At 42.4% G+C, this 18,375-nt stretch overlaps 1 protein-coding gene across 5 annotated transcripts in view; it reads left to right on the top strand.

The window, feature by feature from the left end:
* dip2bb (disco-interacting protein 2 homolog Bb) overlaps positions 1-18,375 on the top strand; it is a 187,916-nt gene that overhangs the window by 127,634 nt on the left and 41,907 nt on the right. For 2 of the 5 annotated variants that reach the window (XM_060920260.1, XM_060920259.1), the window contains 15 exons: positions 1,627-1,741; positions 2,678-2,817; positions 2,945-3,081; positions 3,199-3,279; positions 3,633-3,760; positions 4,347-4,461; positions 6,110-6,311; positions 6,528-6,640; positions 7,888-7,911; positions 10,445-10,525; positions 10,962-11,085; positions 11,489-11,610; positions 11,968-12,079; positions 12,911-13,020; positions 13,206-13,336. In XM_060920260.1, the coding sequence (XP_060776243.1) occupies positions 1,627-1,741; positions 2,678-2,817; positions 2,945-3,081; positions 3,199-3,279; positions 3,633-3,760; positions 4,347-4,461; positions 6,110-6,311; positions 6,528-6,640; positions 7,888-7,911; positions 10,445-10,525; positions 10,962-11,085; positions 11,489-11,610; positions 11,968-12,079; positions 12,911-13,020; positions 13,206-13,336 (1,735 nt within the window). The remainder of the gene's footprint in view (positions 1-1,626; positions 1,742-2,677; positions 2,818-2,944; positions 3,082-3,198; positions 3,280-3,632; positions 3,761-4,346; positions 4,462-6,109; positions 6,312-6,527; positions 6,641-7,887; positions 7,912-10,444; positions 10,526-10,961; positions 11,086-11,488; positions 11,611-11,967; positions 12,080-12,910; positions 13,021-13,205; positions 13,337-18,375) is intronic. The other 3 variants (XM_060920263.1, XM_060920261.1, XM_060920264.1) reach the window with 2 other exon arrangements.

Raw genomic sequence — 18,375 nt, 5'->3', positions numbered from 1 at the left:
TGACTGGCATCATCCATGATGTTCAGTAGTTTGTCCATAGACCTCTTCTCTGCCACCGTCACCAGAGAGTCCAGCTTCATGCCGACCACAGAGCCGGCCCGCCTGATCAGTTTGTCCAGCCTGGATGTGTCCTTCTTGGATGTGCTGCCCCCCAAGCACACCACGGTGTAAAACAGGACACTGGTGACCACAGACTGATAGAACATCCACAGGAGTTTCCTGCAGATGTTAAAGGACCGCAGCCTCCTAAGGACGTATAGCCTGCTCTGTCCCTTCCTGTATAAGTGTTTGGTGTTGCAAGTCCAGTCCAGCTTGCTGTCCAGCCACAGCCCAAGGTACTTGTAGGAATCCACAGCCTCCACCTCCACTCCCTCGATCAGAACTGGTCTGGACCTTGGTCTGGACCTCCCAAAGTCAATGACCAGCTCCTTGGTCTTTGAGGTGTTGAGCTGCAGATGGTTCCTGTTGCAAAGATAAACAAAGGAACAGAAAATTTCTCCTCCAGCTTTTCCACCCACTCTTTCAGTATCCTAAGCAGACCCACTAAACGAGGACAAAGAGACACTAAATGTTCTAATGTTTCTGGCTGGTTACAAAAGTGACATCCCTCCCCAGTGCTGGGATCCAGGTGAGCCTTGTGTCTGTTTGTAGCTATCACTCCATGGATGATCCTCCACTGGAGGCCAGCTGTCCGTTTTTCAACAGGCGGCTTGTATAGAGCTCTTGCAGGAAGAAGCAGCTCTACCACAGCTGTGTGAAAATACTGAACTTCCGTTCTCTGGCCGAAGTCAGGGAGTCGAGGTGGACTCAGGTTTTTACTTCAGACTGCACCCCTAAAGGCTGCTGGCGGATTTTATACAAGCCGCCTGTTGAAAAACGGACAGCTGGCCTCCAGTGGAGGATCATCCATGGAGCGATAGCTACAAACAGACACAAGGCTCACCTGGATCCCAGCACTGGGGAGGGATGTCACTTTTGTAGCCAGCCAGAAGCATTAGAACATTTAGTGTCTCTTTGTTCTCGTTTAGTGGGTCTGTTTGGGATACTGAAAGAGTGGGTGGAAAAGCTGGGGGAGAAATTTTCTGTTCCTTTGTTTATCTTTGGACAATTAAAAAAGACAGACTCTGGTTTTAATTAACTTTTTACTTGGAAGTGCAAAATTGGCAATATGGAAGACCAGAATAAACCAGATACAGGGCCGAGGTTGGACTGATGTGGTGCAGAGCTTGAAAGGGTTAGTTACAGCTTGTCTCTGAGTAGAACATGCTTTTTACAAACTGACCAATGACCTGGACACTTTTATAGATTTGTGGGGTATTAGACAGGTTTTATGTTCACTTGAAGGGGACGGCTCACTGGCTCTTAATTTGTAACTTTTTTAGTTTTTTAATTTAATTTTTAATTTTTTAAATTTTTTTATTACATATGGTGTTTGTGTGCATAACTTTTATAAAGAAAGGTCCTTGTGTAATGGATTTGATGAGTTGTAGTAATGTTTACAAATGCACCGTTTCTTCTATATTTTTATTAAGTTTTACTTTCAGTAGATAAAAACACAAATGGAACATTGAAGTAATTATAGATGTTTTTAAAAGTCAAGTCTCTCTCTCTCTCTCTCTCTCTCAGGGTCTGTGTCGTCATGTGATGCATTCCTGAATGTGTTCCAGACTCACGGTCTGAAGCCGGAGGTGATTTGTCCCTGTGCCACGTCCCCTGAGGCCATGACTGTGGCCATACGCAGGTGTGTCCTGAGAAACCACATGACAACATGCTGCTCTAAAGGAGACGGCGTTTTCACGTTACTGAACTAAGATGGTTTTCGAGTCACTTCCTGTGTGTTTAAAAATGAAAAGGAAAAAGATTCTAGAGTGACGCTGAGATATCGCCAATCAAAAGGCTCGATGAAGATTCAAGTAACAAATAAAATCAGAATTATTCGTTCACACTAGTGAGCAGCTTTCACTGAAAGTCTTCCTTGCTGATTAGGCTGATTCTATCAGTAACAGAGGTGGAAAAACTGGATTGACAAAGTAAAAGTCCTGCTTAGGTTTTCCTTCTGCCTGTGCTCTCAACACAGGTGATTTCACCAATGAGCTCATCAACCTGGCTTAGGGGATGTGGTAATTAGGATCAGCTGGTTCATTGAATTGGCTGGAGCAAAAATGTGGCAGGGTTTTTACTTTCTGCACCCGGGTTTTTCCACCTCTGATCAGTAATTATAATTATATAAAGAGACACGTGGAAGTGCTTTCAGCATCTTGCAAAAATTAAACACACTGCAGAAACGACGCATTAAAGTGTAAATGTCGCAATAGAAAAGTGTTCAGGAGTTAGATATCTGCGAAAGCCACAGCTGTCCCTGGCCGAGTGTCGAACAGGAGGTGATCGGCTCTGTTCTCCAGCAGAGAGGGGCGTTACTGTCTCGTCCCTCCCACTCACAGTGGTACGAACCAATCAGATCATGTGTGAGCTCCTGAATGATGAAGAGGGCCGTTAGTGCCTTCCTCTACAGCATGAGATTCAGATTAAAGATCCAGTGGCTTCATGTGCTTCGGAGGAAAGGAAGCAGAACCGGCAAAAACAAAATCATCAACTGTGAAGACAAACCTGTGATGATGTGAACCTCGACTGAGGACGATATTGATGTTATGAGACAAACTTGTGTGTATGTGTGCAGACCTGGAGTTCCTGGTGCCCCGCTTCCTGCCCGGGCTGTGCTCTCCATGACGGGGCTGAGTCACGGGGTCATCAGGGTCAACACGGAGGACAAGAATTCCGCCCTCACTGTGCAGGATGTGGGTCATGTGATGCCTGGGGGTGAGTGACCATTTCTGTGAACGTTCTGGATGCAGAACACCAAGAGTTTGGTTTTTGGTTGCCAGATTTTTGAAAATAGTTTGAAACTATGGGGGTACAAACTTTTGCACTGTGTATTGTGTGTCAGCACTGATGTGTATCGTAAAGCCTGATGGGCCGCCGATGCTCTGCAAGACGGATGAGATTGGAGAGATTGTGGTAAACTCTCGTGCTGGAGGAACCATGTACTACGGCCTGGTGGGAGTCACCAAGAACACGTTTGAGGTCTGATTACAGAGAGAGATGCAGTCACACACACACACACACACACACACACACACGCACACACACACACACACACACCACCAAATTTAATTCATCTAATTTCCTTGAAACCTGCAGGTGATCCCTGTGAACGCAAGTGGAGCTCCAATCGGTGAAATCCCGTTTGTACGCTCCGGACTGCTTGGGTTTGTCGGACCAGTAAGAGAAAAATTGTGAAATTCACATCTTTCCATTAAAAAAACACAGACTTTGTCTTTTTTTTCAGGGGGCGGGGCTACATACGAGTTCAGTTTATAATCTCACTAAATTACAAGTTTAAATACATTAAACAAGGACAATGCGCACTTTTTTTAAAACACATCAAACACACTGGTGGTTGTCATGGTAACACTGAGATGCATTTTGGCACCTGTTAAATCTTTTTTTTTTTATAGGACCTGTTTTTTTGTAATGAAGATATTCGTCACGTAATTAAACAACCATCATATTTATAAACAATGTTGTATGTAAAAGCGGTGTAACGGAGTTTGCTGTCTGCTCCTGTGTTTCAGGGGAGTCTGATATTTGTCGTTGGGAAGAACGAGGGCTTGCTGATGGTCAGTGGGCGTCGCCACAATGCTGACGACCTCGTGGCTACAGCTCTCGCTGTGGAGCCGGTCAAGACCGTGTACAGGGGCAGGTGTGTGGATTATACTGACACCCAGTGGCCAGTAGTGTGAAATTCACACATGAAAGTTTGAAGCCGGGCGGCACGGTGGTGTAGTGGTTAGCGCTGTCGCCTCACAGCAGGAAGGTTCCGGGTTCGAGCCCTGTGGGCGGCGAGGGCTTTTCTGTGCGGAGTTTGCATGTTCTCCCCGTGTCCGCGTGGGTTTCCTCCGGGTGCTCCGGTTTCCCCCACAGTCCAAAGACATGCAGGTTAGGTTAACTGGTGACTCTAAATTGAGCGTAGGTGTGAATGTGAGTGTGAATGGTTGTCTGTGTCTATGTGTCAGCCCTGTGATGACCTGGCGACTTGTTCAGGGTTTACCAGTTTTCAAAATAATTTTTGTCCACATTAACACTTTAAAAAAATCCCAACACTGCAGAAAGATTTTATATCACTCACACAATTACTCCAGCCCAGTAGGTGGCAATGTTTAAAAAAAATTAACAAAAAAACCCCACACATTTTTGTGAAATCTGTTTTAAGAAATACCCTTATACATGAGTGTGACCTTCTTTAGGTTTGTGTCATATCATGAAACAGGTGTGTGTGTGTGTTTCAGGATTGCAGTGTTCTCAGTGACAGTGTTCTATGATGAGCGGATTGTGATTGTAGCGGAACAGAGGCCTGATGCGAGTGAAGAGGACAGCTTCCAGTGGATGAGCAGAGTACTGCAGGTGAAGCCCCGCCCACTCTCTCTTCATCAGCTTTAATGTGCATCCTAATTTACTTTAACCACACCTCCTAATTTACTTTAACCACGCCTGAATTCATTTAACCATACCTCCTAATTTACTTTAACCACGCCTGAATTTATTTAACCACACCTTCTAATTTACTTTAACCACACCTCCTAATTTACTTTAACCACGCCTGAATGTATTTAACCACACCTCCTAATTTACTTTAACCACACATCATAATTGACTTTAATCACACCTCCTAATTTACTTTAGCCACACCTCCTCAACTAATTTAATCACACCTCATAATTTACTTTAATCACACTTCCTAATTTACTTTAACCACACCTCCTCGACTAATTTACTTTAACGACACTTCCTAATTTACTTTAATCACACCTCCTAATTTACTTTAACCACACCTCCTCAACTAATTTAATCACACCTCATAATTTACTTTAATCACACCTTCTAATTTACTTTAACCGCACCTCCTTGACTAATTTACTTTAACCACACCTGAACTAATTTAACCGTGTCTCCTAATGTACTTTAATCACACCTCGTAATTTAATTTAACCATACTTCCCTGACTAATTTGCTTTAACCACACCTCCTAATTTACTTTAACCACACCTGCTCAACTAATTTGCTTTAATCACACCTGCTCAACTAATTTGCTTTAATCACACCTCCTCGACTAATTTCACCACACCTACTTGACTAATTTAACCACACCTTGACTAATTTAACCACACCTCCTTGACTAATTTACTTTAACCACACCTCCTAATTTACTTTAATTACACATTGTGTTTAACCACGCCTCCTTATTTAATTTGTTCCTACCTCCTAATTTCCTTTGATCATGCCTCCTCGTTTCTTTAATGTTTTTAAATCCCGCCTCCTCATTTACTTTCTTTTTAAACCCTGCCTCCTCATTTACTTTAATCATGCTTCCTTGTTTACTTTAATCTTTACTTTTTAATCCCGCCTCCTCTTTTATTTTCTTTGCTTCTTCAGTAAAGATCATTCGTCTCATCACCTGACTTTATTTATTATTTTAAACAAGGCATATACATTGACTTTCTTCCAATAATTTATACCCGCTGTTTCTTTTTTAATTTTCATTAATTTTGTATTTGTGGTTTTTATTATTGTGTCTTTTTTGGGGCGGGGCAGGGCTAGTAGGTTTATAGCATAGCTTATAAGGTCCCTTGTAAAATAAAACAGACTTTGGAATCAGTGTATTTATGATCCAGAACCCTCTTATCTCCTCATTCCTCGATTCCTCGAAGTGTTTTCCTAAAGAATTGGGACATCCTTATAGCTGATGCCTTTCAGTCAGTTTCCGGGTCACGGGCTGAAACAGATGAAGGAATCGAGGAGGTGTTGAAGTTGATATCGCGTAAAACTGGATAAAGCTGAAAGGTCTCCAGTGCCCTCTGGTGGCTGCAGGATCATTTGGCCGCCTGCCCGCAATGTTCCCTTCCAGAATGACACCTGAAACACGTTTAACACACACTACAGCACTTTCACACTCGAGCAAACACGGCAAACTCAGTGTACAGGAAAATAATGTCCACAAAAACTCCCTTTGAGCCTCGTTTTAAACCTGATGACTCGATTTTCTGTGCTTCAGGCGATAGACAGCATCCATCAGGTGGGTCTGTACTGCCTGGCGCTGGTTCCTGCGAACACACTGCCCAAAACTCCTCTGGGTGGCATTCACATCTCAGACACGAAGCAGCTCTTCCTGGAGGGGGCGCTGCATCCCTGCAACATCCTCATGTGCCCTCACACGTGTGTAACCAACATGCCCAAACCTCGCCAGAAACAGCCAGGTGTGTGTGTGTGTGTGTAAATAAACATGGACACATCATCCGAAAGTTTGTGCGCCATTACACGGAGAGACACTGTGTTGTTGTTGTTGTTGTTGTTGTTGTTTTAAACAAATGAATAAAAACTAGATTTTTTCAGAAATATCTGTTCACACATGGATGAGGCTTGAGAGTGTCGGGTTTTTGTAGAAGTTCCTTCTCCATGTTTGTTGTGTCCAGTGGGTGTAGGTCCTGCCTCCATCCTGGTTGGGAACCTGGTTGCTGGAAAGAGAATCGCTCAGGCAGCAGGAAGAGATCTGGGAATGATCGAGGACCAGGATCTGGTTAGAAAGGTACGAACAGAGCCCACACTCCATCTCTAAAGCCTATTAAAGATGTTCTCCAATCTACTGTTCTTCATGTTAACCCTCATCCTACCATGCTATTTTACACCTTAATCTTACCATGTGGGGTCCGTTTGGACCCCAATACTTTTCTTTAAAATTAAAGCTTATAAAGACAAAATCACCAGATAAGTTTTGTTCAGAACATCTTGTATTAATAACAGCAATACACTAAAGGGCCCAAGGCATAAAGAACACACTTAACCTTCATCCTACCAGCCAATTTTACATACACAAACTACCAGGCGGGGTCCGTATGGACCCCAGGAGGGAATACCTTGAAATCAATGCAGTAAGAACCAATTCAATGCAGCAAACAGACATAACTTTATTGGAGAACAAAATCCACTATGGCTGAATATCAATGATGTATTATAAATGCAATAATATTGCAATAACTAGCATACATGTAGCAAATTATAGCGCCACAAAAAAAAATTGGCATTATATACATGATTTTTGCAGCTCATGCAGCTGTAAAACATTCTGGATTACAACTTAGGTCTTTTCTTACAGAATTTAAAACAAAAAAGTAATTGTAAAATAATTTAGGGCTTTTGTTTTGCAGCCTGTGCTTATTGCAGCAGTGGGGTCCACACGGACCCCAAGAAGGAATGCCTTGGTAGTTTCATTATGGAACATAAAAGAAATAAAAGAAGTTAACTTTCAGTGTGCTATTCAATTATAAAATGAAAGACAGATAAACTTTACTCTGGGGTCCGGTTGGACCCCAGTAACAAATTCATTATACCTTCACAATGCAAAAAGCTGATCTTCCGGTGCTTTAGTGTTTTAATTAAGACATAAATTCCGACAAATTCATAAAACGGTGAGGCAGTATGTCACATATTTTTAAAATGGCAAACAGACATATAGGTGCGGGGTCCAGATGGACCCCACTTGGTAGGATGAAGGTTAATGTGTCGTGTGTGTGTGAGTGTGTGATTCCGACATGGAGGAGGATTCCTGTGCACTGAGAGAACAGAAATTCACTCAGAGTGGAAGAGGCAGGGCAGCTGTTTTGTGGTTAATTGTTGAGATCGATATTATATCGTTATATCGTGCAGCTCTACCACCACCAGGGCTTCACAAATCCCACAGGTTCTTCTCTCTGATAAAGTAGTCGCACCTATAAAAGGAATGATGAATGATAAATGAGTCGTGTGTTGTGTTTTAATGCCTTCCTGTGGATGTAGCTGTGCATGTGGCCCACGATGATGGTAAGAAACATTTATTGTTTTCCTTTTCTGTGTATGTGTGTAAAACTCTACTTGTGTTATTCTCCACTGTGACATCGCCACGTGTTTACTCTGCATTGCATGCGTTTGTGTCATGCTTACGGCAGTCTTATAACAGACTTATGTCACTCTTATGACACCTTAGAACTCTTATTCAATTCAACCGTATATTGTTTTAATGGTGAACATTTCTGAATTCATTATAGTTTTACCTTGAAGTCTAATTTGTTGAATTTAGGAACTATTCAATAGTGGAGACTTGGAGGGGTCAGTATCACTGGTATCTCATGTGTAGCTCAACACAGAGAGAGAGAGAAAACACAGGTTGTTACGTATGCTCAGTGTCACCTAATAGTTAAAAACAGTGTACAAGATGAACTCTGGCGAGACCAACTATGACAGCATAACTAAAAGGAGAAAGCCAGAAGGTAACACAGGCATGAGGGGCCCCGGGACATAAAGCAGCAGCCACTACACCGTCAACAAACTCGAGTGGGCGAGTGAGAGTGGGGGAGTGACAGCATCCATACATCCCAGTTTACCAAAACACTCTGTCTGAGGATCCTCCAGATCTACACCTTTACCTCATAAACACCATTAACAAAAGGCTTGACTAAACAGAGATGTTTTCAGCCGAGACTTAAACACTGAGACTGTGTCTGATTCCCGAACACTACTTGGAAGGCTGTTCCATAACAGTGGGGCTTTGTAAGAAAAGGCTCCGCCCCCTGATGTAGCCTTCACTATACGAGGTACCAGCAGATAGCCTGCACCTTTTGATCTAAGTAGGCGTGGCGGGTCATAGAGGAGCAGAAGTTCACTCAGGTACTGTGGTGCGAGACCATTCAGTGCTTTAAAGGTCAATAGTAGTATTTTATAATCAATATGAAATTTGATTGGGAGCCAATGCAGTGTGGATAAGACAGGGGTGATGGGGTCATATTTTCTAGTTCTAGTAAGGACTCTTGCTGCTGCATTTTGAACTAACTGGAGCTTGTTTATGCACTTATTGGAACATCCAGACAGTAAGGCATTACAATAATCCAACCTGGAGGGAATGAAAACATGGACTAGTTTTTCTGCATTTTTTCAGTACTCAGGGAAGAACTGATTATATTTAGACGAGGTTTGATTGCCTCTGGTGTTCTCTGTTTAAATATGTAGGAAAGAGATCCAGTGCACAAGTTGATGATTTTGATGAGGAATTTAGTGAAATTAGTTCAGTCCCTTGAAGAGGAATAAAACACTTGACTCACTGAGCTGATACAGTTATCACGGGGATAAATTAGGGATAAAATTAGCTGATGTTTAAAGTCTATAATTTTCTGTAAAGCTGCTTTGTGACAATGTCTGTTGTTAAAAGCGCTATACAAATAAACTTGACTTGATATTGTTATCTACAGGGTTAGTTATTAAATTTATAGTCTGAATCTTTTTGCCTGATATTTTCAGTTTTGTCTTTGAATAAAAATTCAGAAAGTCGTTGCTCCTGTATATCAGTGGTGTTTGTGTTTCTGTGGTGGTTTTATTCCTAGTTAATTTTGCTCCAGTATTAAATAAGAATCTCGGATTATTTTTGTTCTCCTCTATGAGGGTGGAGAGATTTTCGTGGTCTCGGAGCACTAAGAGCTTTTCTGTACTTCAGGAGACTCTCCTTTCATGCTGATTGGAACACTACCAATTAATTTTGACACTATTAACATTCTAATAAAACTCTGAGCAGTAGCTGGTGAGAATGTATGAGTCATTTTTGACATTTTTATGATTCTTATGACAGTTCATTAACAGTTTTTTGTCACATTTATGACATTCTAATGGCATTCTGATGACTTATCACTCTTATTGAGTCTTAAGACAGTCTTATGCTACTATAATGCACTTATGATGCTCTTATGACAGTCTTATATCACTCTTATGACAGTTTCATGATGCTTTTATGTCACTCTATAATGGTCATAAGAGCATCATAAGAGTGACATAATGCTCTTATGATGCGTTTGTCATTCTTATGAGTCTTATGTCACTTGTGACGCTTTTAAAATGCTCTTATGACGCCCTTATGACAGTTTTGTGTCACTCTTGATGCTTTATGACAGTTTTATGATGCTGTTATGACAGTCTGTCACGCTTATGACAGTGTTATGTCACAGTTATGTAACTCTGACAGTCTTATGACACTCTTGTAGTAGTTTTATTTCATTATTATCACACTCTTATGTTTATGTCGCTCTTATGATACGACAGCAGGCTGCTGTATGACTGAAACACAGTCTGTTATATCAAAGTCAATATGTTGTGATGAAATGGTGACTGTTGCCACCCAGCGGTTGATTATTTCCCTGTAACAGCATGTCCTGAGTTTTATTCCTTTAAACCACAACAATGTACCAGTTACATGTTTCAGTGTGCCACTCTGAATATGTGGTTACTATGGAAACGATAACATATTCAAATGAGTGAATAATTAAACTGCTGTCCTCACTGATCACTGTTTATTTTCACCATCGTGTTTCAGCATCAGTACCTGACGGAGGCTCTGCAGTGGAGAGCACAGACAGACCCGGACCATGTGCTCTATGTACTGCTGAATGCAAAGGTAACACACACACACACACACACACACAGAGCACCTGCAGCACAATGTATATAATCACACAGATTCAGCTAACGTTCACACCAAACATCAGAATGAAGAAAAACTCTGATCTCTCTGCCAAGAATAAGAATCATGGGCTCGGACTCGTCCACACCGGACAGCTGAAGACTGGAAAACCATCAGGTGATATTTTTTTTCTAATCCAGTTTGGGCGAGTCCGTGCCCATGATGGCCTCAGGATCTTGTTCTGGACCGACTGATGTTTGATGTGAACGTTACCTGAAGCTCTTGTCCTGAATCTGCGTGACCTTTTTACACTGTGCTGCTGCCACGTGATTGGCTGATGAGATAACTGCATGAATGTACAAGTGTTTCTAATAATATGGATGGTGATTGTATATATAATTTTTAAATTATTATTTGTGTGTGTGTACAGGGCGTGGCAGTTTGCACAGCTACATGTGTACAACTTCACAAAAGAGCTGAGAAGATCGCTGCTGCTCTCATGGAGAGAAGTGGAATTAGCATTGGAGAGAACGTTGTGCTGTTATACCCACCAGGTGAACACACACACACACACACACACACAAATGTTTTCATCTATTAAGTTGTAACTAGATCCTAATCAGACCTGGTATTGACATCCATCACCCATGTAAAAGTAAAAAAAAAAAGAAAGAATAAATATGTTAATATGTGATGAATATTAATGAGTGTGTAATGAATATTAATGTTGTGTACTGTTATAGAGCGGACATCAGCCATCATAGCTGTTTGTTTATCACAGAAAACACAGCATGTTAAAAATCTGTCACTTTATTAAGCAGAGAAAATTACAAAGAGTCAAAAATTAGTTATTTTATCATCAGTTTCAGTATTTTAAATGTTTTTAGATGTTTACTCGTACTAAAAGGTGTGTGTGTGTGTGTGTGTGTGTGTGTGTGTGTGTGTGTGTGTTTGCAGGTATTGATCTGATTGCAGCGTTTTATGGCTGTCTGTATGCTGGTTGTATTCCCGTCACCGTGAGGCCGCCACACCCACAGAACCTCTCAGCCACACTGCCTACAGTCCGCATGATCATCGACGTAAGTGTGTGTGTGTGTGTGTGTGTGTGTGTGTGTGTGAGATATTGGGTTAGAATGTTAGTTAGTCAGTCATAAAACGGGTATTATCTGTCAATCAAAAACTGTATTTCTCAATCAACAATGTGATGTCCGTTGTTTGATGCATTAGCCTGAATACATTTTTTTGAAAATCCATGACATAGTGCTGTGCTGTTGTAGGAAAATAATCAGCGTCAGAGAGGTAACAGTAACTGCTTCATCATGCTTTGGTCTATTCCTGATAAAGCTCTGAATATGAGTGGAGTTGAGTCTGTTGAAATGGTACAGCCTGCTGTGGGGTGACTGGGGGACAGTCAGTGTGTGTTCCGTCTCTTCCAGGTGAGTAAAGCCGCCTGCATCCTCACCACTCAGATTCTCACCAAGATCCTCAGATCCAAAGAAGCTGCTGCTTCAGTCAACATCAAAACGTGGCCCATCATCATAGACACAGGTACGAAAACCCCCCTCCCCCCCCAACGTGGACTCTTCCATAAACTCCATACGAATGTGGGGAATCTGCTGAACACAGACTGCAAATGAACTCGCCACTGAATGGTGTGTGGAACGGTTCTAAATCCGGCACCGGAACCGTGTCTGTGGAAACAGATCTGTCAGAGCTCTTGTCTTTTTTAAAGAAGAAGAACCCTTTATTCGTCACATGCACACTTCAAGCACAGTGAAATTCATCCTCTGCATTTAACCCATCTGAAGCAGTGAACACACACACACACCCAGAGCAGTGGGCAGCCCCACCAGAGCGCCCGGGGAGCAGTCAGGGGTTCGGTACCTCGCTCAAGGCCACCTCAGCCCAAGGCCGCCCCACGTCAACCTAACTGCATGTCTTTGGACTGTGGGGGAAACCGGAGCACCCGGAGGAAACCCACGCAGACACGGGGAGAACATGCAAACTCCGCACAGAAAGGCCCTCGCCGGCCGCTGGGTTCAAACCCGGAACCTTCTTGCTGTGAGGCGACAGCGCTAACCACTACACCACCGTGCCGCCACATTCTGGAAAATTATAAGCTTTCACTGTAAATATAAACGTCCCAAAATGCCCTTTTCACTTTTCACTCTTATCTTTTTTTTTAAAGTTTTCATATTATTTTCTCACACTTTTGCATCTTTCTTTACCTTTTCCACCCCTTTTCATGTGTTTAAACATTCCACCTCCTTTCACCAGCATGAGTACTGAGAACTGAGTACTGATTAAGTATTGAGTATTGTAGAGCTGTATTGTAGAATTAATCATGGTTATTTCTCACACTCTGCTTTTATTTCTCAGATGATCTTCCTCGTAAACGTCCTCCAAACCTTTACAAGCCTCCGTCTGCTGACGTGATCGCGTACCTGGACTTCAGTGTGTCCACCACAGGCATGCTCACAGGAGTCAAGGTGAGAACACACACTCCGCCGTCTTACAAACCACGACACATCATCAGCACGCAATAACAAACTGCTAGATGTAATTAACTGAAAAGAAACAACTGAACCTGTAATTAAAATACCAGAAGTTATGCATGTGCATTCATATGCAAATTAGAGACCCTGATCTGAGTGTCTGATTGGTTGTTTATCAGATCTCTCACTCGGCGGTCAGCGCTCTGTGTCGTTCCATAAAGCTGCAGTGTGAGCTGTACTCCTCTCGCCAACTCGCCATCTGCCTCGACCCGTACTGCGGACTCGGCTTCGTGCTCTGGTGTCTCGCCAGGTAGTAAAAGACACACACACACACACACACACTCATCATGTTCTTCAGTACTAACCACTTCTACAAACAACACACTCACAACCTGCTGTAAACATCGAGTGGCTGACTGAGATTATCATTACACACACACACATGCACGCGCACACACACACAGTATACACATGCACACAATACACACACACACACACACACACACACACACACACACACAAATACACACAAATACATGCACACACACACAGTACACACACACACACACACACACACACACAGTATACACACGCGCACACACACACACACACACACACACACAGTATACACACGCACACAATACACACACACACACACACACACACAGTATACACACGCACACAATACACACACACACACACACACACACACACACACACACACACACACACACACACAGTATACACACGCACACAATACACACACACACACGCAATATACACACACAGTAAACACACATTTACACATACACATTTTAATAGTTTCATTTGGATCTAAACACAGGGAAATTTCTTATTACAGATCCAAATACTGATGGAAGTAATTTCATAGGATTAGTAAGAACAGGTCAATCACAAAATGTCATGTGCCATCCATTGCTATGCATTAACTAGGACAAGTCAATCACAAAGCGTCCCATACTATACATTACACTGTATTGATAGTTAGGGGTAAACATGTAAAAATAGGCGTGGTTAAGGGTACACATGGCATCTCCTTCTCCAGATTGATATGCTGCCTATTACGGCAGAGATTGAACAATACTTGGCAAGTTTTTTTGAATTGTCCTTATTCAGTCCACAGAATTGCAGCCCATGCAGGGCAAATCTATGTCCATGTCCCAGGCTGCCAAACACGAGAACAACAAGTTTACACCTCTAGCCCTGGTTTGTGACTGCATCCAAAAGTGGCTGGTATTTTAAACGCTTGGAGTGGTAACAAGTGTCCCTGTATAAATCAAAACAATAACCTACAGTGGGGCAAAAAAGTATTTAGTCAGTCATCAATTGTGCAAGTTCTCCCACTTAAAAAGATGAGAGAGGCCTGTAATTTTCATCATAGGTACACTTCAACTATGAGAGACAGAATGGGGGGAAAGAATCCAGGAAATCACATTGTAGGATTTTTAAAGAATTTATTTGCAAATTATGGTGGAAAATAAGTATTTGGTCAATAACGAAAGTTCATCTCAATACTTTGTTATATACCCTTTGTTGGCAATGACAGAGGTCAAACGTTTTCTGTAAGTCTTCACAAGGTTTTCACACACTGTTGCTGGTATTTTGGCCCATTCCTCCATGCAGATCTCCTCTAGAGCAGTGATGTTTTGGGGCTGTCGCTGGGCAACACGGACTTTCAACTCCCTCCAAAGATTTTCTATGGGGTTGAGATCTGGAGACTGGCTAGGCCACTCCAGGACCTTGAAATGCTTCTTACGAAGCCACTCCTTCGTTGCTCGGGCGGTGTGTTTGGGATCATTGTCATGCTGAAAGACCCAGCCACGTTTCATCTTCAATGCCCTTGCTGATGGAAGGAGGTTTTCACTCAAAATCTCACGATACATGGCCCCATTCATTCTTTCCTTTACACGGATCAGTCGTCCTGGTCCCTTTGCAGAAAAACAGCCCCAAAGCATGATGTTTCCACCCCCATGCTTCACAGTAGGTATGGTGTTCTTTGGATGCAACTCAGCATTCTTTCTCCTCCAAACACGACAAGTTGAGTTTTTACCAAAAAGTTCTATTTTGGTTTCATCTGACCATATGACATTCTCCCAGTCCTCTTCTGGATCATCCAAATGCTCTCTAGCAAACTTCAGACGGGCCTGGACGTGTACTGGCTTAAGCAGGGGGACACGTCTGGCACTGCAGGATTTGAGTCCCTGGCGGCGTAGTGTGTTACTGATGGTAGCCTTTGTTACTTTGGTCCCAGCTCTCTGCAGGTCATTCACTAGGTCCCCCCGTGTGGTTCTGGGATTTTTGCTCACCGTTCTTGTGATCATTTTGACCCCACGGGGTGAGATCTTGCGTAGAGCCCCAGATCGAGGGAGATTATCAGTGGTCTTGTGTGTCTTCCATTTTCTAATAATTGCTCCCACAGTTGATTTCTTCACACCAAGCTGCTTACCTATTGCAGATTCAGTCTTCCCAGCCTGGTGCAGGTCTACAATTTTGTTTCTGGTGTCCTTTGGCAGCTCTTTGGTCTTGGCCATAGTGGAGTTTGGAGTGTGACTGTTTGAGGTTGTGGACAGGTGTCTTTTATACTGATAACGAGTTCAAACAGGTGCCATTAATACAGGTAACGAGTGGAGGACAGAGGAGCCTCTTAAAGAAAAAGTTACAGGTCTGTGAGAGCCAGAAATCTTGCTTGTTTGTAGGTGACCAAATACTTGTTACCGAGGAATTTACCAATTAATTCATTAAAAATCCTACAATGTGATTTCCTGGATTCTTTCCCCCATTCTGTCTCTCATAGTTGAAGTGTACCTATGATGAAAATTACAGGCCTCTCTCATCTTTTTAAGTGGGAGAACTTGCACAATTGGTGGCTGACTAAATACTTTTTTGCCCCACTGTATTTCCACAACAATAATATTCTTATTGTCAGCAGCTATAATGGTGATGTCAGGGGTGTTTGGAATGTTACTAAAGGGGGCGTCTTCATGATTAGCGCTAAACCAGTCCATTTTTACTGCACAGTGGTTATGGATTTTTATTGAAAGTCTGTGCACCTCTTTGATGTCTTTTGTTACCAGGTCCACCAACCTGTCATGCCGTGCTATATAGAGACCTTTATAAAAGTTGCATCCATTTAAAATGTGTGCAGCTGTCTCATTATGATGGGTAGTGAGATGGAGAATGCAATGTGGATGATGTCTAGATGGATACCAGATGACCAGATTAGATTTAGTCGGTAGCACTTGAAGACGGGCTTTGATGGTAAAAATGAGGATCTCCTCACCGACTGAGGTGTTGGAGTATACAGTATGAGGCAGGGAGTGATTTGCGTATGGTAAACACGCCAGTTTCCCTTGTAGCCTGAGGCCTGTCCAATGTTCTGCGCTCTGAGATCGCCAAATTTTGAGTATGGCTGCTCTCGCGCTTTCAATTGATAGCTCTTGTAACGTGTCGTGGAGTTTGTAAGTGACGTGGGGGTAGGTGAGCGGGTCTGTTACAACGTTTTGAAGCGCCACTGGTGCGCTGTCTGGTCTCGCCCACTTCAGGTTTAATCCCTTACGATTGCATAAATCGTTTAGATCAAGCCAATCAGATCTCACCCCGAATCCCGCAGCTTTGATGTTTAGTTTGCCATTGTTTTTAATTTGAAACCCCAAAAAACTGCTCTTCACCCTCCCTGGCGACTGGAACTTTGCACCTGTTAAGATGTTGTATAAGAGATGCACGAGCCGTCTGTCTCACTGTCAGGTCGCTGTTATGTAGCATGTTCAGGAGGTGGCTGGTTCTCGTGGCCGTGTATACCCACTCAATGTTCGCAATACCCAGACCACCATCCTTTCGTGACTGAAAGATGATGTCTCTAGTTGAGTGCGTATTAAGGCCAAGCCACTTCCTTACCAGTTGCACCATTTTATTATTTAAATCTATGAGTGTCTTCTGTGGAATATGGACATTGGCGAATAAATGCTGAATTTTCACCAGGGCGATTTCTCTGATGGCCTGAAGCTTCATGATGATGGGTAAGGGGCTGGAGGCAATGAGATCCAGCCTATTTGAATATTCGCTGGTAAGCTCCACCAGTTGTTCTTGCCAGTCACCTGCCACATTAAACTTGTGACCGAGGTATGGATATGTTTCGTAGCGTGAATAAACTTGTATTGGTTTTTGAAATATTGTAAATGTTGGTGGCTTGTCTGATTTTGCTGAGTACCAGCGGTTGCCTCCACTGCGCCTTTCGTAAAAGACAGCACACTTGGCTTGTTTCACCTCCAGTTTGGACCACTGCAGAAAAGTCTCTGTGTGGTTAAGCATCTGGTTGATAACGGCCTCGTCTCTCGATGCTAGCTGCACATCATCTGCATATCCTTGAACCGGGTTTGGAGAGCGCACCCCCGCAGGCGCGCACTGCTGTATCCATTTTAGCCAGTTGTTTAAGGCCAGGATGAAGTTAACCGCACTCCATGGACAGCCTGTCTTAATTCTGATTTTCAGCGGAATCGGATCAGTTAAGATGTTGTTACAGATAATTTGAATGAACGAGTTTTTATATACATCCACAATGATATTAATCTAAATTTGAGGAAGATTTATTTCTTGAAGTGCATGCAGCATTACTGCATGGGATAAGGCAAGGCAAGTTTATTTATATAGCGCATTTCATACACAGTGGTAGTTCAATGTGCTTTACAGAAGTAAAAGCAAAACAGTAAACAATAGAAAATAAAATTACATAAAATAAATGGGGAAGAAAAATAATAAGAATTAAACAATAGTAGAAATAAAATAATAAAATGAAGTAAAAATTCAGTTTAAAAAAACAGCAGAATAAAATAGAATAAAAGTTAAGTAAAGTTTAAAACATGCAGAGACTGTAAAAGTTAAGTAAAGTTTAAAACATGCAGAGACTGTAAAAGTTAAGTAAAGTTTAAAACATGTAAAGATGACAATATTAATCAGTTAGCAGAAAGCATCTGAGAACAGCCTGGTTTTTAATCTAGATTTGAAGCTGCCAACAGCAGGAGCATTTTTAATGTCCTCTGGCAGTTGGTTCCATAGCTGCACTGCATAGTAGCTAAAAGCTGCTTCACCACACTTTGTTTTAACAACAGGTTTTAATAGTAAATTTTTCTGTTGCGATCTGGTAGATCTGATTGGGTTAGGCCGCTGCAACATATCAGAGAGGTAATTGGGCCCTGTACCATTTAGAGATTTGTACACCAGCGGCAATGCTTTAAAGTCAATTCTGTAGCTTACTGGAAGCCAGTGAAGGGACCTTAGAACTGGAGTAATGTGCTCTGTTCTTTTTGTTCGTGTGAGAACCCTCGCCGCTGC

Source organism: Neoarius graeffei, chromosome 4 (genome assembly GCF_027579695.1).
Source record: "Neoarius graeffei isolate fNeoGra1 chromosome 4, fNeoGra1.pri, whole genome shotgun sequence".
In the NCBI taxonomy this organism is placed as follows: domain Eukaryota; kingdom Metazoa; phylum Chordata; class Actinopteri; order Siluriformes; family Ariidae; genus Neoarius; species Neoarius graeffei.
The sequence above is the reverse complement of the archived record's forward strand: the minus strand, read 5'-3'. Positions and strand labels throughout refer to the sequence as shown.